This window comes from Salarias fasciatus, chromosome 15 (genome assembly GCF_902148845.1).
Source record: "Salarias fasciatus chromosome 15, fSalaFa1.1, whole genome shotgun sequence".
NCBI lineage: Eukaryota > Metazoa > Chordata > Actinopteri > Blenniiformes > Blenniidae > Salarias > Salarias fasciatus.
Window position 1 is genome coordinate 21,319,449 of NC_043759.1, and position 26,910 is coordinate 21,346,358.

Here is a 26,910-nt window from a genome sequence, read left to right on the forward strand (position 1 = left end):
CTCCTCAAGATGTTCAAATTACTTCTACAGCTTCGTCCTGAATGGCTTCTGCTTCCACTCCTTCATTAAACTCTGTTTGGAGTTTGCTGCTATTAAAGGAGACAAAGGCCTTAAATGTGCTCTACAGGCGCATTAAATCACGCCTCAGCGAGCGTTTTCACTCGCTCTCCTCGGTGCGCGGGACTGTTTTGAGCAGAAGTGAAGTCGACCCGTCAGCGCCGCGTTAATAACGTCCAGGTGACACACGTCGGCGAGCAACAACGCGTGAAATGGATGTTGTGTAGCTCTGGCTGTTCACTTAACAAGCGAAGAGCCGCCGCTTACAACCCATCCTGAATGGATTTTAAAATGGCGAAGCCGCCTTTTCAAGCTCGTTTGTAATCTCAATCAGGCGCTTCGCTTCCCTCGTCGGACATCGCCGGGCCCCTCGGACTGGAAAGCCCGACGAGGCCGACTTCACGCTGGATAAAAAGTCGCCGCGTCGGGAAGTTCTCTGGAGGTTGGCAAAGACACACCGGCGGCTTTTCGCGGCCGTCTTTCCCTCCTCGCTGCTGCGGGACGGTGATCTCGGGTTAATCTGCCTCCGCTCTTCCGTCGCGCCGCTGCCAAGTTCGGCCGGACTCTCAGGTCCACGAAGAGAAAAGTAGAATTCCTCAACAGGTGAAGCTATTGAGTTTTCATTCCCCAGCCGGGGCATCAGCGCTGCGCGTTCAAAGAAAAATCCAGCGTGGCGTTGAGCCGCTCCGCCGGCGTGTTATCAATTTGTGATGTTCAACCTATTCGGTGTAATAAATTATTTTTGGCGCACCCACCCCGCTTGAACCCGTCTTATCTGCTCCCGGCTGGGTTACCCACTCCCTCCATTTCCCAGATCTAATTTTCTACAACCCCTGGGAGGACGGGGCGCTCTGCGGCGCGCGGGTTAGCCGAGCAAAAAAAAACAACAACCGCGCGAGTTGAGAGAGAACAACGTTGTTTACTGTTCCCGAATAAAGGCGCAGATTCGCAGTGATGAAAGGCGGCTCGGTATTGTATTCCTGTCCTGCTGGGGCTGCCGTCCGCGGAGCAGCGGCGTTCTCCGTCTGTTATATATGAAGGGCTTTCGCTTTACGCGGTTCAAGAGGAAAGGGTCTCGGGAGATGAACTCGCTCTTTTAATCCCGACTTTCTGCGTCAAAGGCAAACAATGATGTATCACTGAAAGGAACCGCAGGTCAGAAAGTCAAATTAATTACATTTCGCAGTTCGCCTATAGGAACGGGTGAAAGCCGATAAATGCAACATGCTTCCTGAACCGCGGAGCCCTCGGCTGCTCCGAGTAAACAAGCAGGAAGAAAAACAGATTTCAAACGACCTGCGAGCCGCCGCGTTCACATCACCACCGACCGATGTGAAGTTGGGCTGATCTTGACCGGAGGATGTTCGGATCTGGCGCCGCGTTGACGGAGGTTAAAGGTCCTCGGCTTTTTAAAAGTCTTTAATTACTGTGAGAGACACAGGCAGAGCTTCATACTCTGCCTGGAGCGGCAGCAAACGCTACTTCCCAGACTGGAACTCCTGCTGCTGCGTACAGATCATATACGGCTCGGTGTGGGTTTGGCTGAGAGCGCGGTGCCGTCCACTCCGTCTGCTTTAAAAGGTCAGCGGCTCCCGGAGACGGAGGAGACAAATGTACGACCACGCTCCACTTCGCTCAGATCCACCACTTCGACAAATACAGGGCGCTGCGAGAGAGGGCAGCTGCAGCGGCCACACACAGCGTGAACTGTGTGTGTGTGTGCGCGTGTGTGGACATGTTTTCACTTTCACGCGGGAGTCACGAGGAGATGACCTGCTGCGGAGCGGAGGTGCGTGTTGGAAACACAGGCAAACAAAACACGTGCCAGATGAGCTGACATTTCTGCTCGCGAAACACCAATTTAGGCTGGCAGTATGAAATAAAGCCAGACCCCCCCCCCCTCCCCCCGCCCACTCTCTCTCTCTCTCCCACCCCTACCGACCCCCACTGCACCCGTCCACGAGCCGGCCTGTCGACAGGCGGCACCACCTGGCTGACTGCTCTGCCTCCCTCGCTCGCTCCCTCGCTCTTTTTGCTGCTTCCTCTCTCTGACATCCTGACAGCCAGCTCTGGCTACCAGCGCCAGGACGCTGCCATTCCTGCCCCCCAGAATCCGCTCTGGCCCCCCCACCACCACCACCACCACAGCAGCAGCAGCAGCAGCAGCAGATGACCAGATGGGCTTCTGGGTTGGTGAAAAAAAAATAAATGTGGCAGCATTCGCTGTATGGGTCATTGTCAAAAAAGATTTTAAAAATCAGAAGGGGGGTGGGGGTGGGGGTGGCGGGGTGGGGGGTTCTCATTAACCCTTACTTTCAAACACACTTGGCAGAGAATGAATGAGGAAATACATCGAGCACATTTGGACTGCAGCTATAAACAAACGTTTGCGTTTTCATTGTCAACGTTATGTCCGTGATCGTCATAAAAAATGTCATCATGCGACGATAAAGCTGAGCTCTGTGAACCACTGCTTCGGGAACGAGCTTCTTGTGTGCTACACACACACACACACACACACACACACACACACACACACAGCAACGCTGTGGATCAACGTTAATGAGCGTTTCAGTCGCTAACTTTAATCATGTGTACTCAGGCCAGCTGACAGGACGAGATTTCGTACTTTTTTCATTTTCATTCATATTTAAGAGTCTCCGAGCCCCGGAGATCGCCCGTCCTCTCTCGTCTACTTGCTGCTATTTGGCGTGAAAAAGAAACTTTAATAAGATAAATCAAACTTACAATTTCACCTATTGCACATTATATTCAGATATTTTTTTTTAATTCTGCTGAGATTTTCACACAAATAAGCATTAGAAAACACAATTCCAGTTAACTAAGCTTTAGTTTTTCTGATTCCAGGTGAAGTGAACTTTTGTCTCATTTGCACGACAGACTCTTTCAAAAAGTTTTTTTTTTTTTTTTTCCAGATACGAATGTTGTTTTGATGCAGTACGTTGCCAGGCTGTGTCAAATATTCAAATTCGAAACGGGTTCGGCTCATTGCTCCGCTGTTTCGCTACCAGTGAAAACAAAAAAGGCAAATCAATGTCTGTGCAAAAGGGAGAGCGAGAAGAGGCTGTGTCATTATTAATCCACACGGGACTGACTGATGCCACAGCGGCTCGGTTCAGTTATCAAACAAACCGGCGCGATGAGGATCGCTCCGTCATTTTGAGGCTCTGACATGAGCTAATGGCAACCTGCGGACCTCAGGTGGCAACTTTCCACATGTTTTTAATAGAAAATCAACATAAATTAAAACTTTACGGGTTTCTAAGGTTATGAGAGGAGAAAATGTATTTCCCTGTGCTTGAATCTGCTAAATTAAAAAAAAAAAAAAAAAACATGAGATTTTTGTCAGAATCAGAAGAGGAGATATTCTGAAGCCAGAGGAGCAACGATACAAACAAAAACTGCAGTACGTACTGCATTGATATCATCACCGCTCTTCTTTCACGGTGGATATTGATCCTGGTTTTTTTTGTGATGATCCCACTGACTGCAGCGGGCCACTCGTCTCGTCTCGTCTCCGGAGCGCCGACGCTCCCAAAAGACGAGCTCGTCCTCCTCGCGTATCATCTGCATTCGTCTGCCTTCAACAGCGTCTCGGAGGTCATCAGGTGGACGTACTGTACCAATTTCTTAAAATCAAAGTCGCTCGGTTTGTTTTGCCCGAAGGTGTTCCACCTCGCAGGACAAGACGTTGAAGAAATACGGCAATGAAGATGAATTATTCAGCGATCTAACTGTCGTGTCAATGAAATCGCTATTTCTCACACTCCGTTCTCTGGGTTTCAAAAAACATTTTTGCGAGTTTTAAATTTGCCAAGAGTCGAGAGCCTCGGCGGAGGCTGATAAACTCTGCCGAGCCGCTTGACTTTGAGGTTATAAATGAATCTGAAGGCGTCGAAATGATCTGTAATAATTGAGCGGATCTGCTGCATTTCGCCGGCGGAAACAGACCTCCAGTAGCCGGGTCTTGTCGTACTCTCTGCGGTGCTGGTAGATGCACTGGCTGAGCAGCGAGTACAGACGCTCCAGCTGCTCCACGCTGTAGCCCTCGCTCTTCCTCACCACCGCATCCAGCAGCGCCTGTAAGGGGGGGGGGGAGAAGACGCAAACAGATGTGTTTAGACTCCGACGCTCTGGCTTTATTTCACATCGTATATTATTAGCGCGTGCGCCGAGAAACAGCAGTGATGCAAACAGACAGTCGGATAAGCGGCCGCACAAGCAGAGCGGCGAAGCCGGCGCAGCGTTTGGAGGTCAGCTGTATTCAAAAGCAATTAACATCAGAGTGACAGCTAATTAAGGCTAATCATAATTAGAACCAAGTTTACATTTCACTGCTACTTTAATTAAAACATTCTGGACAGTCAAAGGCCCTTTTAATTGACCTGTTCTTCACATTCTACCCAAGCCAGAGCGTGTGTGTGTGTGTGTGTGTGTGTGTGTGTGTGTGTGTGTGTGTGTGTGTCCCTACTTAAACACCAGGCTCATCAGAATGCATGAACCGAGACAGCCAAGGCACAATAATTAAAGTTATCACCAGTGACACAAAGCAAACAGAGAAACCTCAGCAGAAATGAAAATGTGTGTGTCCGTGTGTGTGTGTGTGTGTGTGTGTGTGTGTGTGTGTGTGTGTGTGTGTGTGTGAGGGGTAGAGTGAGAGAGACGGTGTCCATGTGCGAGACACGTAAAATCAATGCGATATCATGATTAATAAGACATGGATGTTTGTCAGAGCCTCTCATCAGTGAACGTCTCGCAGATAATTACAGTGAGCAAAAGAAAAATTGCAGAGGCAAAAAGGTTAGCGTTGTATAAATCACCCGACTCCATCTGACAATGATTTAATGACCGCTGCATTGATTAAATGAAGTTAAACTACGCTTCCGTACAAAGAGAAAACTTTAACAAACTTAATCCGAGGACACACTCGATGTAACGCCGCAACTTTGGCCTGAAGAGCGATGCTGGTTCGGACGTCCTTAAAACTGAGGCCAACCGACCGAATCTGAGCCGACATGAGGCGAGTCTGGACCGGAGGAGCTTCGCTGCTCGCACTCGGAGGAGCACGGCAAAACCCAGAGGTTGGATCGTGAATAAAGCACGGGCAAAAAGCAGAAAACATCATTGGAATGGAGAAAAAAAAAACAACAAGAGTTTTTTTTTTCCACTGTAGACTGAACATACTGGCCATGGAATTACTGAGTTTATCTCGGAGGAAAAATAAAATGTTGCATGCATGTTGGTTAAATTCAGAGACGTACGATTTGCTCTTATGCATCAGTCACTATTAATAATCAATAATCCCATAAATTCTTGTGACGGAGGATAACGAGGATGACATTTTGGCAGAGCTAACAGCAGTAAAAAAAATTGGCCCTCGGTGCTTTACACCATCAGACACGTCACCTATTCACTCCATTGACGACGAGCTGAAACTTGGCGTTGAAGGTCCTGTTTTACTATGCTGCCACGAAATTTGGGGAAGAGTTTCCAGAAATATTCTGAAAATGCTAGGCTGAGCAGAAAAGATATTCAAGTAAACACAGTGTGCCAGAACTGACAGCACTTAGTTTTCTAACCCATCTCCACCGACTGCAACTCGCTCACTGACAGACAGACAGACGCCATCTGTTATGCAACACTCCCTTATTCTAATCCACACCGAGCAAGTTAGCGAGCGGAATTCTTCTTCCACACCCCCTCATTGGAGTTTTGCTGGACGTCCGTCCTGGCTGGATCAATGTCTTCGCTCAAATCCACAACTTAATAAAAAAATGTGCCAAACGTTTTTCTTCTATTTTGGTACACCTTGTGTCTGGACTTCATTACTGATCTGTGCTCCTCACACCGAGTTTAAACGCTTCCAAGCAGGTTGTTTGAAGCTCCCCCTCCCCCGGACAGAACTTTGGCCACTGCAGCGTGGAAACTCTTTCATCTCTACAAAGTGAGAGTAATTGGTGACGAAGGAGGGCATTTGCTCGTTTTTGGACTTTTGCATCCCTAATAAACCCTTTTTTGTTGTAATACAGAAACTCATTACGCCACAACAAAAGTAACAAAAGCAAATTAGATGCTTGGTGGGCATTTAACTCCTCAGGCAATCAAAACATTTTTTCTGCATATATTTTTTTCCAACTCAAATTGATAATCCTATTATCTATTCAAATAGTTTTGTTTTTTTTTGGGATAGCATAATGATTTATATTTTAACACTGTCAATGAAGATGAGGAATGAATAAAAACGCAACTTTCTTTTCCTTACTTGTAAGAAAAGTTTCCCCTTTGCATACTTTTTCAGCTCCAGTGCCGACGGATGCGGATCACACAGAACTCAACAGCCTGGAAACATGACTTTGAGTCAAATACACTTTCTAAATATTCACACTCGCTTAATTCAATCTGGTTATATAGGTGGATACACCTGTGTTACACTCTTACATAAAAGCTTCCACCTGGAAAATGTAATAACTTTGAGTCCCCTGATAAATAAAGGGAGCGCAGGGAAGCTAAGAACACTCAAAAAAAAAAAAAAAAAAAAAAAAAATCTCCTCTAATATTCTGAAAATCATGCAAAGTGATGATCATCACCGCTATCTCAAAAGTGCCGTCAGCCGCTCCGCGTTCGTTGAGGATATTTTATGGTGATTCTCCGCTTTCATAGTTTCAATCCAGCCAGGAGAGCTCGAGCACAAAAGAGAGGACGAACGGAGCACATCACAATCAGACGCCGATTTTAACAACACATGCATAAAAGCTTTAATTAGCGTCATTACGGCCCATTTCACATGCGTAATAATGTATGGTGCTTCTCGGGTCTTCCTTTCATCCTGCTGCCAGGGCATTTCTTTCTATTTTTCATTATGCTTTCCAGCTCTTGCTTTAAGTGCACTTCGGTACTTTATAGTGCACCTTCCCTCCTTTATAGTGCATCTTCTCACCTTAAGCCATTTTCAATGTTTCACCGAGAATCCCCTCACCTCTTCCCCCACCTCATTTCAGACAAAAGACACTTTTGCACAACAGCCTCTGCTCCCACAGTATTTGTCTTTCCTTTTTCTTCTGCCGTCGCTCTCTTTTCCCCCCGCCTCGCTTTATTCTGCGCTCACTGCGGGGCGAGCTGATTGCTCCAGTGTACTTCCCCGGCCTTTGTCAGCTTGATCAGGATGCCGGCGACAGTGTGGGGTAAATGGTGTGAGTGTGTCTTACACAGGCTCAGTGACTGAGTGGGCTCACGGCACACAAAAGGGCAGTAATCCCGTGGGTTAAAGACTACCACTGACACGGGCCATTTACCCTCAAACCCCGCTCTAAATTCCCAGCTCCGTCTTCCCTCACATCTCTATCCGGCCCCGGACTTCTTATGACTGCAGACGGAAGCGAGCGGGACGGAGCGGCAAAACAAGAGAGGGGACTGCGGCGGCGTCAGCGCCACAAATCAACAGGTGACGGCTGATATTAAAGTTTAGGTATTCGATTTTAAGCTTTTATTTTTTCAAATCTAGAGAGGAAATCCTGTGACATACTGTTCATTTGTTCTGTCATGTTTCTTTAAAAGTATTTTTCTCATCACATAGTGAAACAATGAAACTGTCTGTCGTCCCATTCAGCGCAACAATGAAGGCAGAATTTACAGGAAGACAAAAGATTATTCAAAGAAAAGACAGAATTGATTGGAATAAATAGTACATAAAAATAAATACTATACAAATCCAGGGATACATGTATAACATCACCATTTCAGCCTTTTATTCATTGGTTTTATTAAAGACGGGGACCCTCTGTCTGCTTTTTGAATCAATCTTCAAAGACTAGGCACATTTTCTTTTATTCCGAGGCGTTTTAGAGTTAAAGAGTATATTTGTACTTTGTGTTATATCATATTCGGGGATGTGTTTTGAAGACATCTCCCTCCTAACACAGTTTTACTGACTCTAATGCTTCCATTCATCTTCTGATGTCTTTAATTTATCTTTGTACATAATTGGGTTTCTGCCGGCTTTCATTCAGTCCCGTCTGCGGCGCCGTTTTGTACCTCTATATAAAATAATTTACATCATTACAAGATGTGCAAAATGTGAGTGTGATGCATTGAATTCACCATCATTCTGAGCTCTGGGCGCGTGACAAACACAACCTTTTTTTCTAAACAAACAAGCTCTTAACCATCCTACATGCAGGCTGAGACGGAGCAGAGGAGCTTTGATCACGCCGTGCTTTACTACCTACGTACATCTGTGTGTGAGAAAGAAAGAGACTTCCTCTTGACTGACTGAGAGAAAAGGGTTAGTAGGCAGTGAGGGGGAAAAAAAAAAACCAAGGATTTGAAACCCAGCAGCCCCTTTCACCAGGGACACTATTAAGCCTTCAATATCTGCCTCTGAGAGAACAATTCAAATCCCTTCTTCCCATTTTGACCGAAATTTCTTTGTCTCCAACACCAGCAAATGGATGAAATATAGATTTTTCTACCTTGTTTGTTGCCATCCGTCTATTTAGTGCAGCCGGTTTATCCAGTTTAGGGTTGCTTGAGCCAATTTCACGTGATACTATGCGAAGAGCAGACGACAGACTGGGCGGATCACCGGTTCATCACAGACAGAAATGTTCAACTCTCAGTCTTTAACTCGTCTCAGGAAGATAGCAGACACAAACTTAACCACCACAAAAGCCTTTTGTGAAGCCGGGGCTGGAGGTGGCACTGGCAAAGTGGTGACTTTGCGAATATGAGAGGGTGGGGAAGGAAGAAAAAAAAAAAGTCAGGCTCTGTGGCTAATAATAGGGCTTATATGGTACTTGGTCACACAGGTAATGCAATATTGATGGTGTTACAAGGGTCACGGACAATCACGATAAATCACATTACCATGGTCCCAGCACATTAAAATGAAGTACTGTTCACTTTCAGCTCCGCCATGTGAGAAACTCCCACCGGGCTTGACAGCTCATCTTAAATATGCAATGGCTGCCTTCAACGGCTTGGCAAGAAAATACCAAGTCGTTTGACAGCAGTTAATTTTTTTAGTATGGCCACAGAAGAAAAGATATTCAATCTGCGGTCAGGTATTTTGGTCAGGACATTTATTAAACTATGTGATTTAATATATTAATATAAAAGCATCATTAATAGGAGGAATTCTCACTCGATAATTACTCACGACTTTCAAAAAAAATGGCAGGGAAATGACCACCTTTATGCATTTTGACACTGCATTACGCTCAAGTCTGCATGCCATCTGCTTTAATCTGTGACTCAGCCACTCAGACACTGAGCAGTCGTCTTCAAACAGAAGCCACAAGACGAGAGAAACATTAATGTATGGAGTTAATTAAATAAAGTCTTGGTGTATTGGCTGCTGCACAGAGATCTGTAACAGATTTAAGTTTAATCAATGAGACGCTGAGAGGCAGTGGGGCTGCTATCCTGGCTGGAGGGATGAATTAATCCATTCGGCGGCTATAATCTAGAAAAAGTCAATCCTAGTTTAAGAGGTGGCTTCCTGATACATCTTCAAATTTGGTTTAAGAGAGTCCGGCTAAGCCGATAAACTGGCCAGGCTTGGATGGTCCCAACTTTATCTCTCTGCTAAAAAATGTCTCACTTAGAAATTTTTAACAAAAAGAAGAAGCTAAAAAAAACCCCAATCTCAGGAAGGCTGCGACGGAAATATACTATCAGAACATCTGAGTACAGTTACACATGGCGGGGCGAGTGAGAAATGCAAAAAAGAACAGCGTAAAGGGTAGCAGATGATCAGGATTAGATCTGGAAAGTATATGCATGTGAAAAATAGTGTGTTTGGTAAACAGGCTGCGGGAAAGAAATGTAATATTTTACACACTCAAGACAGCAGAGAGTCAATATCGACAGGTGGGTAATAAAAGGAGGAGAAGGCCAAACGGCGGCTTCACACAGACAGCCTCAAACACACCTCCTCATATCCCTGCAAAATTATATTGCCAAAACAAAACAAAAAAAGGACAGAAAGCAAATAGAAGAAAGAAAAAAAAAAAGAACTTTCGGTCAGGGTTATGTATAGGATTATTCATTGAAAAGCTACACTTAAACCTACAGTAGAGCTCAAGGGAAATAAAGGCTAATCAATACGATGTCCTTCACGTCTGTAGGAGAAGCAGTGTGTATGGATGTGTGTGTGTGTGTGTTTTGGATGGAAAAGTGTTAAAGCAGTGAGTCATGTTGTAGGAACTGTGAGCCTCTCTCTCAGGCTGTTATTCAATATGTGAATACGTCGTCTGTAGAGGCGCGGGGAGCTGGATGCATGTGAAGAAGCACCGCAGCTTAAAGCGCTACAGCACATTTCTGCTATCAGGGGAGTCTGAGCAGTCAGGTGATGGGGCTTGTAATTCATTACCATTACCCTACTTTCAGGTTCCTTATGAAAATACGCAGTCTAATTGGAAACAGAAAGCAAATAAAAAGAACCAACAGGCCTGAAAGTCATGTGTGATTGTATTTAGCACTCCATTTAAGGCTCTTATTTTTGCTCTTTTCAACCTGACTTGGAATCCCACCCTTTAACTATCAAATATAAAACCATTCAAAATTTATTTATTTCTGTTTCTTCAGCTAAAACGCTGCATGGCATTGCATCGATTGACGAAAGCGACGCCGAGCGTTCAGAATAACCATTATCATGTCTGGCTTAGCTAATCTGGAGAACAAAATCCCGCATGATCTACATGTTTAGTTAGCATAAAACCGAGGGGCTGAGTGAGATGCATGAGGCGCGAGCGAGCGGCGCAAGAGGGGGGCATAATAAATCACCCAGGAGGCATTGCAGGAGCGTGCGAAATACGAAGGGAATAAGAGAGACTGCTGTGTTTATGTTGTGTGAGCTATCGACACAAATGGCTCTCACGTGCGTGGCCGAGAGGCAGAGGTATGCGACTGCAATTACATGCAAATGGCAGCACTGTCGAGGCCATCGCAGGGAATGAACGGAAATAAAAGAAGTACTTCAAACGCCATCTATTTTTATTGACAATCAAACTGTGGTCCGGCACTGCTATTAGACTGATCTGTTTTGAACAGACATGTGGCATGGCTACTTTGCCAAGAGGAGCTCCTGCTGCTGCTAGCGCTGGAAACGAAGGAGGACGACAAACTGAAATAGGCCCATTTCTGTTGACGGCCTTGTCTAAAACAGGAAATCCTAACATGCGGTAAAAGCTAAGGTTCCATACTGTGCCAGCGCGGGGAAACAGTAGCTTTTTCTCGGCAGCTGCTGAAGGAAAAAACAGCAGAGCAGGCAATAGTCCGCCTGTTCTGGGTAAGATGGAGGAAAAATTGCAGGGCCAGATTGGATTTCTTGTTACTGAATTCTCATCTGCAATCCTCAGTGCCACTTCTCCTAGCCCATCTGTGGACAAGTGTCTTGATTATTGATGAAAGAAAACAGCTGAGACTAAGAAACGTTTTGGAGGAGCGATAGAAACAAGCCTCAGGACCTATTTATTCATGCTGAGGAATTTATTTTTGATCCAGACAGCATCAAGCATCATTCCAGTGAAACTGGCAATAACAGGACTTGATTTTACTAAGTGAATCAGAGCAAGGAACTGTGCTGTGGTTCTGAAAGGCGGGATGTGAATACTGAAATAATACCATCTCTGTCCTACAGGCTTTGAGTGCAGGGTCTATGAACAAACTCATAACACTCTGAAATCTCTTTGGAATTAAATACCATCAGAGCCTCTTCCATCAAGTTAAAAGTCAGGAATAATGAGCCCTCTACAATCAATGAATACAACTGAGGAGCGAAGGAACAGCACGCCACTCACTGTGGGCCTCAGCACGCATCAGGCGCCGTGCCAGTCCCAGTCCTGCCAGCAAATATCTGCTTAAATGGTGACTCTCATCCTGCGCACCGGAAATTCAATTTGTTCCGTAAGCCCGGGATGAAAAAGCAATTATTCACAGTCCCCTCTTTTCACAATCTGTTTCTTTAAGATATCTCTCTCTTTCCCCCCTTACTAACAAATAAACCTCCAGATTAGTGCAGCATGTGGATGTTCGGAGGGGCAGAGAGCCGAGGCGCCGTAATCGGACCAACTAAGAAACCCGTCAATCAGACTGGAAGAAGGGGTCAGGTGCAGCGAGAGGAGATACGAACCCCCGACCGGGCCCCATCAGTCCCGCGGGACGCGGCTAAAAGCTACTAGATAATGGTTTGATAGTTGGATGTCACTTTTGAGCGTGGGGGGGGGACGGGAGTGAGCGCATGTCAGAGGAGCACTTCTTTTACACCAATTACACTACACAGAGCACCCTAAAACCAAACCCCACATCTGATCAGTGGGAAGTGCTGTCAGGGGAGCCCACTGAGCCGAGGCTCCAATTTACACTTGGGGTATTAGGTGGGACCCCAGCGTGACAGTGCAAAGTAGCACGCTGCCGCCGCCGCCGCCTCACATGCTCGCCTCTCCGTTACTTGAACACGTCGAGGAACAAGCTGGCGGATGTGGCGGAACAGAGAGGAGCTCATGTTTGAGTCATAACCTTGTTTCCTTCAGATTCTTTGCAGGAACAACACCTGTTGATTGAGAGATGTGAAAATGGGCGACCGCTGTAATTGGCACCCCGCTTCGGCACTGACAGCGGAAGGAAATGTTGATGCTGGAAAGGGGGGGGGGGCACTGGCATAACCGTGGCATGAATGGAAAGGAGGGATAAGCTTAAGAAGTTGGAGTTATCCATCTGAGAAGGGCAGTGTGACAGCGTCAGCTCCAGAACAGACCTATGGATCTTCTGGGGAGCTTAAGGTTGGTCACCCATGATTGCATTCCTCCATCCTTCCTACCTTAAATCCTTTTTTCCCATTGTGTATTTTCTGCAGTATAGGGCCTGGTGAAATGATGACGGATATTTCTATTTCTTCATATGGTTCTCTGTGTAACCTTTCAGCGATTCAAAGAATCTAAGATAAAGAGATGAGTTATAACCGAGTAGTGAAGGCCTGTGAAAGGGGGCTTCATGCAGCACCTGTGATGTGGTATTATTCTCCCTCTGTGCCTTGAGCACAAGTCGAGCTATCTCTGCTGGTTCAGTAGAAACAGCAATAGTTCATATTCAGAGATACATGTAAATACTTTGTGAAATCATTAAATCTCCATCCTATGAAACCCAGAAATATTGGCCGTTCGTTAGTGGAGGGATGTCAAACCTATGGGGCAAAACCATCACACCAGAGGCTCCAATCCAGAGCAGACCACACAGCTCACCCCCACTCAGCCCCCTGCAAGCTATGCCTCCACTTAACATTGTTGACGACGAAGCCTGCACGATATAAATGCAATATTTTCAGCCTTCAGTGCTGCAGTGCTAAATTATAACCTGCGCAGTGCTGAAGAGTGCAAAAAGCCCCGCACTTCAGCAGCATATCTGATACTTAAGTGTGAATTGTGCTAAATGTTGACCATTTTCTGAATGTTTTCCTTTTCAGTCTACTCGACTTGTCCCAATTAAAATGTTCATTTAGTCGACGGAAATTAGTCGACGGGAACATCCTGACTGCAGCCCCACTGTGACTGAGTCCCATATACACTGGCTCATTTATCCTGCCTCATTTGCATATAAACATCCACACACAAAAGGTGACTTAACAGCCCATAGGACGTAATAAACAACAATAAACCACAGCTGTTCCTTTTACAAAGGAGGAGGAGGAACCCCAAAAAAGCCCCTTCACCCACATTGTCAACAACATTATTACGACAACAAGCACCAATATGAGCTTAAATGTGACAAAAACAAAAGCATATTGGCAACATTTTTAGATTATACCTCCTCATTTACATAATCACAGTCTAATTAACCACTTCCAAAATGTGACAGTTTGCCACAGCTGGCTCCGCTGCATCTAATAAGTCTCTTTGCTGAGATTTTCTTATTTACTGGTCGGATGTGGGGGTGTTTATATTTACTGAAAATATCTTTTTCTTCATAGCTTCAGTGCTTTCTGCCTGAGAATTTGGAAGTAAATACACGCTAATAATCAGAGGTGACACATTAACATCTGCTTTTTCACTCTCTCACGATCTGATGCATAATTTATTCAACTGAATAATTAAAATTTTGTGTAATTATTTCAAAAATGTGTTGCAATGTAGAAGAAGAGAGAACCGTGGATATTTTGTGCCACTGTGTTACAATCTTCATGTTCTTCTCTGTGTCATCGGCTTATTGCTTTGATACAGATCGCACTACATGTTGAACCTCTAATCCATATAGCTGTGCACAAAGCCAAATCAGCCCAGCTGTTCCTTTTCTTCATGGTCTGAATTAAAACTCTGACCGTGTAGAATCAGGAGGGCTGGTGCTGCGGCATGAACGAGGCTTTAAAACGCTAAAACCGCCGTGGTTTGCCAGAGAACCGCTAATGGAGCTTTTCACAACCAAAGATTTGAATGTTAGTAAATATGATCCTAAAACTACTCTCTGAGTCGATTGTTATGATTCGCTACATTTTAGTGAAGCTTCACGGTGCAACCGTGCATCTTCCCAGCCAGTGCTTCAAATAATACACACATATTTATAGTCATCTGCAGCTTTCACTTTAAAAGAAATGAGGCAGGTGCTAAATTACAAGCATTCAGAACAGCAAGTCAAAGACTCTGTTGTGTCTTTCAAAAAAATTATTAAAATCTATCATATTTCAATAAAAAGATCATTTTAAGTGCACTTCTTAATGATCAGCTTGCTGAACTGAAACCAAGATTTGGAGTTCTAGTTACTTGAGTGGCCCCTGAAGAGTTCGCCACTAATGGTTTAAATTAGAATTTGATGTGCATTCTCACTGTTTTACACCTTTCCTGTCGCAGCTGACAGAATTCGGTGTATTCTCATCCCCTTAGGTTCTTCGCAGTTTCTGTCTATTACATTTAAACACGACCAGAAGCAGAGAAAGCGAGCGTGACAGTAGAATCACAGCCAAGATGTGTCACTCGAGCTTTTCAGTCATGTCTAAAGAACACAGTAACAGTGAAAGCCGACGTTATTCTGAAAAAAAGACTCAATCATTGTATTTTTTTTTTTTCCCCCCTTTCAGACAATTGTACGGACGTGAACTGAAAAGAAATCCAGGCATCCTAATCATGAGACAGCTGACAATAGAGTGGCATTCCTTTGTGCCTCAGATGAGTTGCTGATATCACACTGTGGGATCAAAAATAAAAGCCACAATTTTCTGAAAAATACTCAACTTTATACAGAAGCAAATGAATGTGTTTTAAACATTTGCATGTCACCACTGAAATTGAAGCCAAGTAGTGAGCGAAGACTTATAATAGTCACAAAAGCAACTTCTCTTGCGAATTCCTCCTCTCTTCTGTGGACACTTTTCACAGAAATCACAAAAAAGTTTTCTTTTATGCACTGAGCACCCTTGTATAATTGGCATAATTAACTCGGAGAGTTACTTATCATTAGCGGCAAAAGATCAGCTGCCGCTAATAACACTGGCGATGGCTCTGTCACGTTCAAGTGCGCCGCGACAACAGGGCGGCGCGCACAACGCCGGGAGTCCAACGACGGTGCTGCTAAATGGAATTCAGGCGTCATTAACTTAATCATTTACACCTGGTGCTTCTCCGACTGCGATACGTCTTCGATTAAAAGGGACTCGGAGGTTCAAAGAGAGATGGCTGCATCATACTATTTGCATAGTTTTTAAATTACTTCAGGATCACATCAAGATTTTTACAGTTTGAAGCACATTTTCTGTTGTACTTTTCCGGGTTTTTTTTGGGAGCCATAAATACAAGAACAAAAGTGCTTACCAGGAGTCTCTGGTGGTCGACCACAACTGGAGGATGAGGAGGGACAGGTGGAGGCTCCTCCTCTTCCTCCACCCTTTCTGCAGATCCTTTTAGCTGTTCCGACGGGCTCGACAGGCTTTCCATCACTACGGAACCATCTACAGAAAGATGAGGCATAAGAGACGGATGGAGCAAGAAGAAAACAATTGAACTGTGTGATAGCAGGCATAAAGACCTCAATAATGTCATTAATTTTTTTTGTCTGTGAAGGGTTAAAAATAAGCAATCGAAGAATTTACATGCAAAATGATTGCAAGATTAATACATGAGTGAAGTGCGGCGGCGGAATCTGAAGCTACGAGCAGCGACTGAGCGCGTGATATTTCACATGCGGCCTCCTTCCTGTCCATTCATAACACTGCTCCTAAAACGCCAAGATGAGAACAAAAGTCCCGGCTCAGCTGGTGATGAGAGTGTGGGCGGAGTAGCCGAGTTGCCCGTCGGTTTAAAGGGCTCCAGTCTGTTTGTGTTCTGTTGTCTGATCACGCCGTCCCTCTGATAGCTTCTCCATATTTTATCGGCACCATTACCTCAGCGTTTCCAGCTGGCCTCTGCCCGTCACAAGCCAAACTGCCGCACCGGAATCAAACGCAAACTCATCAACACACACACATACACACACACACAGACTGTTAAAGGATGAATGTATGCTCAGAAGTTCTGGAGAAGACAAACAAGGCTGGAAACCTTATGAAGACATATCTTTGTGCTCATATCTTTGGTGGAGTCGGCCCCTGCTGTTTCTCTAACAAACGTTTCATGTACTTCAGATAGTTCTATGTTCTGTGCGGTTTGTGTTGTATTATTCAAGTCTTAAGTCCCATTTCAAAAGCTACACCGAGTATAATTCAAAAGAGTTGGGCGATAATCAAAGAAGTAATTCATCATTACGATTAAGTGGAGGCTCATACATCTTCTGGACGTGTATAAATGAAGAGATTAATTAATACTACGACCAAACAAGTAGCTTTGATGTAGCGTCTTCATCAAGAAGCTCCGCTCTGATGCAAATCGTTTTCAAGGACTGTTAAAGACGGTCTTACCTTCTCTATCTGGACCTTCATCAGTCGTTTCCCTTGCTGCGCTGGCATCTTGAGGACGGAGCTCCTGAGTGGGTTTGCTCTCATTGTTGTCGTTGTGCTCTTCCTGTTCGGGCTGTTCCGAGTCCTCGGCCGTGCTCGTAGGAGTTCTTATCACAGCCTCACTGCTGGTTTTGAGGCTCTGCGAGTCCAAGCTATCCAACGACTCATTTCCATTCACACAGTCCACTTGTGAAACGAGGAGACCCTCCGTGTGCTCCGGCCGGACTTCGGTATCCGAAGACTCGGACATTTCTTTCGAGGGTTGGGCGTCGGCCTGTTTGACCTGAGGGTCAATGTCTCCACTGGTGTGTGAGTTGCTGTCAGGGCAGAGAGGCTCGCCGCCTTCCGTTTTGTCCCCAGGCTCGGCCTCCTCAGCTGTGGGCTCCTCCTCTTTGGGCGCTGGCTCCTCTGTGGCTTCGCTGGCTTCCGGAGGTTTGGCGGGAATGGCGACCGGGGGCTCGTTGGAGCTCTCCTCCTCGGTGGAGGGGAGGTGGGGAAGGTGGCCGTTGGGCTGGGGGCCGGTGGTGTCGCACGACGATTCCTCGTCCTGCGTCAAGCATGAGTCACTGGGCCCCGCCATTTCCACCTCCACCTCGGGCTCCTCCTCCTCCTCCTCTGCTCCTTTCTTGTGCTCCTTCTTTTTCTTCCGGATGATGCCTCGCCCCCAAGACGGCCGCCGGCGAATTTTCTTCTTTACGTGATCTGCGGAGAATCAAAGAAAGGCAGAGAGAGAGAGAAACTTTTAAAACGGATCCCAATAATTAAAATGGAAAAAGTCAGGAAAAGACCGCTACTAGTACAGAAGGTTTAATCACACCTGCAACTCTGCTTATGTAACTACATTTACCACGCTCTTAAAGAAAGATTCATACAAGTAAGCATAGCCATTACAGTAACAGCACTCCTATCTGTCCAAACATATCTCTTCTTAAGGTCAAGAGAAATAGCGAGGATGTCTGATGAAAACACAATAACTGCAGAAGCAGAAAAAAAAAAAAAAACCTTCCACACAGTGTCAAAGCATATCTTCAGAGAGCCTATTTAAATCTGGACACTTGGCCAGTCTCGAAGAGAAATGGGTAGTGGCTGACATAGACTGCAGGGGAGAGGCAGACAGAGACAGCAGTCCTGCTCCATCACGGATGCTGGACACTAATGACGACAGATGGTGCTCGGGGTTTTAGGAGGAAGAAGCAAACCAAAGCCTGCTCTCTGAAAGTGCAGTAAAAGTGTCACAGGGAGCCGACGCGGATGCTAAATGCAGTGAAACTTCAAGGCATTTGCCTTCATTTACTGTGGTTCTGAGGCAGGCGCTGCAATACAGAGCAGAGCAGAGCAGCAAAGTCAGAGTGAAGGGCAGACACAAGGCAGGGTGTGTGGGGGAAAAGCAAACGCGCAAGGAAACACCACCAGTCACATTTCTAGGAAAGGGTTTTGAAGCTGACGACGTGCGACGCGACCATGACCCACCAGAAAGACACAACCCCCAAACAAAAATATTTGCTTGTCACATCTTAAAAAAAAAAAAAAGTAGATTTAGCTGCTTTTGACACAGCATAGTTGTAGATAATTCTTGGACAGAGGGAGGTTAGCTCTTTCACAGCGTACCTACACTGCAGAAAAGATGGTAGAAAAGCAATAACTTAAAGGTTGTGGGAGCATAAATGAGCTAAGCTGTGGATAAGGCCATTAGATCACAGTGGACTCATTAAATCCCATGAAGTCCTGGCCTTTATAATTCTGTTGGGGATCAGTGGAATTTTCTAAACTTGCCTGATGGGGATCTTATGCAAAATCAATAACATGTGCTCAGTGTTTTCGCCAAATGATCCAGGGTCCTTAGTTAACCAGCCGCAATCATCCAGACCTGCGTGCAAGGTTTGGTCTTATTACTTCTGCGCCTCCACAGTATCATCATCCGTACCTGCGCCACCTTCCCCACCGAGATAAAAATAGGAAAAACTCTGACAAGGATTCGTGATATGCCAGCATGTTTTCCTGTCAAATTTCCTCCTCCTCTCTCTCTATTCCCTCTAAGCTTTTAGCCACGTTTCATCTTTCCACTCCAAAGATGTGATTATGCACACTGTACATGCATCAGAAGGTGGTAGAAAAGGAAACCTGGTGTTTAAGTACTTGTCAACACCGGAGAGGGAGCAGCCAGAAAAAAAAAAAAAGAAAAAAAAAAAAAAACTATCACAGCGGCTGGAGGTTATATTTGGTTTCGTCGAGAAAAGACAACAAAAAGGGGGATAATTAGCAAAGCTCGCTATGGGTTTTGGGCCCACCTCTTTCGGAGCAGTGTTTTGTTCTCTCGTGGTTCTCTTAATGAATGGCCACACATTTAACATCGGCCCCACGGTACACTTAATGCCAGCTAATGCAGCCAGTCGCACATGCTGAAGCGGTGGCCACATTTGGGCACACACTGTATATTTTATCAATCCGAGGATGCTTGCACCTCACTAAAACAACTGAATCTATGTCTGCAGAAGTGAGGCACCAGGGCTCACAGCATTATAATTTCACCGAGACTCCCTCTGCAGCTTCACTTTACCTCTCATTGTCTTTCTCCTGTCAGAAAGAATTAAATTCTCATGTTACATCTGCTCGACTCGAAAAGTGAAATCCATCCAGTCTGGTTATTTAAGCTCGCGCTGGAACACGCTTGAAAGCTGCCTTGAAATTTTTACTGCATTCACCATTTATTATACACAACTACCCAGCGGATGCTCGGCGTAGGTGTCCTCCCGCACCGGGGTACTAATGGATACCTCTCGAAAACGGAGCTGCTATCACGCCACAGGAGGGATACACACACGTATGTACACTACATGGATGTCACCACAGAACAGTAGGGTTTAACAAACTTAGTAGAAGAACTGGGCAGTTTTCAATGCAACAGATGCAGCTCGGGTTGGAGGCTCAGACGCGCGATAAGCCGAGTACCACACTACTGCTGGCCATCGTGCCCACGTTTTGTCACAAGGATCTCTCAAGTGGGCAGAGGAGCTGCAGGCAGAGCCGGTTTAAAAGGTGGGACGCGGCTTTCATGTTCGATTCCCCCTGATCTGATCCGTTAGGGGAAGGCAGCTGGAGGGCATGCTGGGGAGCAGGCAGGCATCTGTATTCTTCGGGCAGGCATGACTGGCGCACGGGGGACGGGAACTTTGGATGCAGAGGGATGGAGGAATCAAGAGGAAGAAAGCCAGTAAGGCATCCTGGATATTTCTGTGTAGTGGCATCCCATCAGAAATATTTCTCTGTGTGTGCGCGTGCCTGCATGTGTGCGTCTTCTTTTTTTCCTCGTTTAATGAGAATCCTCAGTTTTGACCACGATTTTTTTTTCTTCTTTTTAATTCAACCTTCACTATTTCATTTACAACTGTCACCTTGCAACGTCCAGCGATTAGTCATAGCTGGGCTCGGTTCAATTTCTGCAGAGAAAATATTGCTTCCCTGCCTTGAGTTGTACATTCATGTTTTTAAACTGGAAGAGAGAAAAAAAAAGTGTCCTTTATTAAAAACAGCCACATACAAACATACAAACAAACGTGCTTTTTTTTTTTAGGTTAAGAATGTAATAAGAAAGACTAGAGGGTAGCAAATTTTCTGCTGATACATTCCTTCCATTTTAACTCTTTTTGGGGCAGGTCAAAGCAAAACAGTCAAGGATTTAGTGAACAGGACCTCGCTGGGGGGGTCGGCTGTCGCCAGCACAGTTTCGCCAGTAGGAGGGAAAAGGTGAGTCTGAATGGCGGCAAATGACTCGTCATAGTCGGCTCTTAAATAATGCATGGAAACTGGTAGACCATGACGAGTCAACCGCAGAGGGGAGTTATGCTGATGGAGGTGGGGGGGAAGAGAAAGAGAAGAAAGAAGACAACCGGAGCACTTTGTAATAATTAAAAGTGGCTAACCCATGCAAGATTTATGGAGTGGCAGAAGTTTCCATCGCACACAGTTGTCTGAACAGTTTGTGCGAACACATGCAAAGCACGCACACAAAACTCTTTTCAGAGCCCCAGGGGACCACTATCCAACCTGCTCTACCAGCAAGTATTAAATAAATAAATCAGCTGGGTGACACTGATGGACAATTGAGTGCAATACTCCCATAAAGCCTTTGGGTAGAATTGCGCATCAGTTTTTCCGATCCACCGATTTCTTTATTTAATAATCCCAGAGTGGTGAGTAACCGGATCGCTGCTCGTGATGACACCGAGCGGAGGAGAAATAAATGACAAATAGAGGGATAACCGTGCAAAATCATCAGAGGAATAAAACTTCGAATGGAAAGCCGACAGCCTTTATATTGTGGCAAATGTTTTTTTCTTTCCACACAGCCACAAAGATTCACCATTTTGTTCATGCAGTTGAACCGACAGGAGCCCCCGGAGCTTGTCTGCATTACCCGGACTCATTTCAATTTGGCTTATTGGAACTTGACTGTGGTGTATGTTGTGTGAATTTGAGATAAAGCTTAAAAGTTAAACCATGATGGTAGGTACAGTATTATCTGACCAATCCAATCCAATCCAACTCAATTTCATTTATTTTTTTCTCCGTAATGAAAATTTGAGGTCTGTGTTTTGATGGATTAGATGACTGAAGATAATTGGGAACGTGCACATATTAGTGTGGTAATTACATATGTCAGAAAATACTACTACTTTTTCAAAGAAAGCTAAATCTATAAATGTTTTGCTGTCAAGCAGAATAAAAGAATCTAATCAACTTTCACAGCAAAATGTAGTGATACTGCCTGTTCCTCACGATATTACAACAACTTCCAGATTAGAGTGTCTTCATACCCAACAGGTACTCCTATTATCATTTTAAATATTTTATGAAAGACAATAAAAATATTCTTCTAAAAAACAGCAACTGTTCACCATCACTGCAAATTATAATATAAACATTTTTTTCCTCATGTACATCAACAATCACAGCACGTGAGCTGTTAAGGACAGCAGAACAAAGAAAATAAAAGATTGATGTCCTGTTGGGAGCTACATTCTTCTTTCCAGCTGTTTCCTCAGCTTCGTCCTCAATATTGATCGTCCTTTTAATTGTCCGTCGCTGTCTTCCAGCTCTGCTTTCTGCAATCTCAAGCCCATTATATAGATTTCCTCTATTATATCTATCAATTGTTCCCAGGTTGGGGGAACTACTTTACCCTATTTCTTTCTTATTGCCAGCTATCAATAATATTCTAACCAGGTGTTCATCCTTTGTGTGTACGTTGTCTTCTGTGAAACTGAACAGACAGAGAACCATACAGGAATATCACATCCTGGTGTCTGCAGCGGAGTTACATGTACAGTTTTCTAAAACCTCTATGACTTATTTCTAGAACATCTGTTTATGATCTGTGCTTAATATTCCACAATACTAAAATGTAATTCCTCCTCCGTTCATTTGTTTAAAAAAAAAAAAACTGCAGTTTTGTGCTTTTATTATTTAAGTTTCTTTCTTTAACCCATTAAGAACTGTGGTAAAATGTTCTCCTTTTAATGGCTGCCTGCAATATTTGTGTGCTTCTGCCTCTAGTGTGGGATTGAAGAAGCTTTTAATGCCTCCGAGGGGCATGGATCTTTAAAGTGATGGCATAATCTAAAACTCGTTTCAGTCACATTTGGCTCTTGAGGGAGACGGGCACATATAGCATCGCAGGTCATTATGGACTATGGTATAGGCCCAGCGCATGCATTTAGAAAGCCATCCAATGACCATTAAACTTGTTATTCCCACCAAACCACAAATAAAAACTCTTAACCGAGATATAATCATCTCATTGAGGCCACATTTCATATCAGATGTCCATTTACAAACAGTAAATCGGATCTCAGCCCTCCACTTCCTAAATGGCACTCTGCAGTTTACAACAGGCATTAAGCTCGGGCATTAATACTATGATAGAATACCCGAAACACAAGGCCTTTACCGCGCTCAGGAACCCAAACTGGATTTGAAACTTCCAGTCACAAGCTTGCTTCCCTACCCTCTTAAGTTCATGCTTAAGTTAAATCATTTTTTTAAATTTCACAGAAAACTTTCCTCATCTATCTAAATTAGTGCGGCTCACACAGAGGAACCCCCTCTCGGCCGAAGCGGATCTCGTGTTATTTACCATCCTCGTAGTGCGAAATGTGTGCATACCATCCGAGGATTGGAGTGGGTATGAGGGTGTGGAGCGCGTACACACACGGCAATAAATAAGATTTTATTTCCCTCTGGGGAATACCTCTATCCTTTGAATTCACATTTAGGACACCATTCCGACATTGCAGCACACTCATGCAGGGATATATATTGCAAAAATTTCTGGATGAAGGGAAACAAAATACCCTAGAAAATCCGTGGATATACAGATGGCTTTGTTTGTGTGTTTACATGTGTTATTTAATAACCACATGGGATTCGTGCGCGCATTAGTCACAGCAGCATCCAACTGAGCCAAGGCTCACAACAGCCGTTGAATGTAAGACGGCTATAGAGCTTAGAGCAACACTTACAAGACGTTAAATTGAAAAATATTAGACTCTCAAATCTGACAGATTACAGAAACAATTGGACATGAATGGAATTTGGGACGCGAGTCTCGTTGGGGCAATATCCGCGTGCGTTCTGAATGAAATATAATGATGAGAAAGACTGAAATGCCACCAGGAAATTGTATGATTTATATAGTGTGAATAACAGGGTGAGATGAAGTGGTAACGTTATCCAAGCAGCCACTGACACTCTTGTCACCAGGCGAGGGCAACTGGTGGTTTGAGGGCCACATGTGGCCCCTGACCATACTCTTTAAGGCCCATGAGGTAGGTTTTTTTTTTCTTTTGTCTGTTTTTCAAGGCACATCAGGCATAAACCAATGGAATCAGCAGCAGAAGGTTCTGATCTCCTGAGCACTTTGATTCGTTGCTCTCATATGAATGTAAAACACAGTATTAATATTGTGATCCCCAAACACAGAACACACAGTGCAGAGGCTCTCACTTCACCTCGGGAGCCTCGATGTGCCAACAAAAACTGAAAATATATTATTTCAAAATATCAGAGCAATCACGCCTCACTTACTCAGACCAACCTAACAAAACTATGACTTTCCATGTAGGTTAAGCTAAACCTAATGAGCGTATCAGTCAGACTGACCCACAGCAGTAACCGAGTTACTTTACCTACTACTTATTATTATTAGAAAACCCAATAACTACTATAGAAAATTGCTACAATCTTAACATTAAGCCAATTTTAATGATGCCTTCCAGTGAACTGCATTCTAACATTAAAAAAAAATAAAATTCATGCATTAAAAATGAATGAATATTCTCAAATAGTCTTGTGGTAAAATCTGATTAATATTTTGACACACTGCTCATAAGGACTCGAGTTTTCCTCCCCTCACAATGATCAAAGTTGCCCATTTTTTTGTCAAAGACTACAGACTGGCAATATATTCAGGCAGAGGGTGGAGTGACTGACATGGACCTGAAATGCCGTCGCCTGAAGGCAGAATCTTCTTCAATCAAGCAGAATAAATCATCTGGAGACTTTAGCGATAAACGACACAGACAGGCCGAACAGCTGCCCCGCGCTTTGTGAGAGAGAGTCGGAAGGCGTCGCATGAAGGACGCCTCTGCTCGCCACCTGCAAATGAACAAACAGGTGGGATCAGCAGGTGGCACGACGTGAGAACTTGGCTTGGCTCTTGAGGGGGTGTAGCGTTTATTTACTGACAAATAGCCGACACTGTCCACGCACGTCACCGCTGTGTTTACGGAGCTACGCTGCGGACGTGGCACCCTGCTCCGGCGGCTGATCGACAGCCTCATCATGCGTGCTCTTCTGCGCCTCGCTCGGCCCACGCACTGTGCTCATTCAGCTCCCGTGCAGCGACGAGGGACACTGTAGAAGCGCATCCAGGTGTTGCAGCAGGAAAGTGCTGTTGGCACTTTCACCTCACAGCAATATAGTTGGTTCAAGTCCCAGATTTGTGGAGTTTGCATGTTCTCTGTATGTGTGAATTTTCTCTGGGTTCCGCTACACAGTTCAAAACTGTGCATTTGAGACAAAGTTTTCAAGACAAAACAGAAAACGTCTGTTGCATTTTGAGTGTCTCTTTATGTGATGACGGCGCTCAGAGTCTGTGAAAACGGCTCCAAAGGTGGAACTTTTTGAAAACACACTGACTCTGTCTTTCTCAAACTGAGCTAACAAGCGTGTCAATGCTCCCTGTCCATATTCCAAGGACTTGGTGGTTTTGTAATTGAGAGTCAAGAGAGTAGTAATAACAATCCAACTTGGTCATCTGTCCTTCTGATGTGTGTGTAGTTTTTTAGCAAAAACAAACCCTGTCAACTTTTCACTTTCAAAACGTTGCTGTGTGAACATAAAACTTTTCTGACACAAAAAAAAACAATGCAAGTTGTCATGTGAGAGGCACCTGAGTTTCACTAGTGACTCCAAACTGGTCGTTGGTGTGAATGCACCCCTGGTTGAGCGGAGAGCTGTCCAGGGTGTAAACCGCCTTCACTCATCATCAGCTGGGTTTGTCTTCACTACCCTACCTTGGACATGAAAGGATGGATAACCCCGCTCACAGGAGACGGCCCTGATACACACAGCATGTGACAAAGCATGCAGATATTGTTAAGCGTGCCCAGAGGCACGGCCCGTCTTCCCACTCAGCTTTTTGTCAACCCGGCTCGTTAGAATCGACTGAAGTTGGGGCCTTGGTATTGTACCATTAATGAAGTATCGATTGGCCCTACTCCCATCGCCTGCGACTGGTGGGGAGAGGCTCAGAGTTCAGAGTGGCGGTCCGATCTTAACACAAAGCAAAACGGCAGCATGCGCGCTCGGTGTTACGCCCACGCACATAATACACCGCTTAGAGTTTATAAAGAAGCCGTTACCCATCGCGTCTACAAGCCACCGCGGCTTCTAACATGACACAACGGTGTACTTTCAAATACATCCCAATGGTTTTTATGTCACCATTTCATTTGCAGCAAACACTATCATCATATTTCAGATGGGGAAAGGTATTACTGTTTCTTTTTGTTCATAGGGGGGAAAAAAAACAGACAGCTCCTTCTACTTTTCACTGTGATTAATGGGAATTATTTGCATAATATCAGGCATACAAGGGTCTCTCATTTCTCCTGATATTACTGATGGCAGTAATAAAACAATGCTGGTATAATAAACATAATAAAAAAAATTTTGCAAGTCACAATATGCATTATTTCACTCGGATATACAGTTGTTTTTGTCTCGTATCTATGCCAAGCAGACCGGGCGCTCTCACAAAACAGAGCACCTGTCAGAACCTGTTATTAGCGTCAGACGTTGCTGTACATCTGCACACGGGGGACGGAGAACGCTGCTCATCATCAAATACCCATCAACAGTTGGGAAACTGAAGGGCTGATATCCGTTCTCGACGGTTCCCGTTTGGTGTAGCGGCTGTCAAGAATCTAAATCGTAACACTAATTTGGCTATGCTGCTCTAAGCGTAAGAACTTATTCTTCTTGTATTTTCCCCCCGCTGTATCCCTCCCAGGGGATTTCAGCCATTTCTAAATCATTCAGCTGAGCTGTAATTAACACAATACAAAAGGCTGTATATCCCCCGCCATGACTGCTGAACAAATCCCAATTCAATGCTTCCTGATAACCTAAAGTAATGATTTAAATTCTCCTCTTTGGAAATGCGTGCATAGAAAGAAACAGAAAGCCACTCACTGAACACAGGTCAGGAGAAACCCAATTTTAAAGCTTAATACAGTCATTAATTAAAGGGTTGTATATATAATGATTTTTTTTTTAAGGGTGCCCTTTTCTTTGTTGAGGAATTTTGCCGCATAGATGGAAGAAAAAGAAGAATATATATCATGTTGGCACTGAG

General features: G+C 44.6%; 1 protein-coding gene across 2 annotated transcripts in view; it reads right to left on the bottom strand.

The window, feature by feature from the left end:
• Nucleotides 1-26,910, bottom strand: part of atad2b (ATPase family AAA domain containing 2B) — a 67,202-nt gene that overhangs the window by 3,598 nt on the left and 36,694 nt on the right. For both annotated transcript variants that reach the window (XM_030109882.1, XM_030109881.1), the window contains 3 exons: nt 16,956-17,696; nt 15,874-16,010; nt 4,030-4,158 (listed from right to left, as the gene is read on the bottom strand). In XM_030109882.1, coding sequence (XP_029965742.1) covers nt 4,030-4,158; nt 15,874-16,010; nt 16,956-17,696 — 1,007 coding nt within the window. The remainder of the gene's footprint in view (nt 1-4,029; nt 4,159-15,873; nt 16,011-16,955; nt 17,697-26,910) is intronic.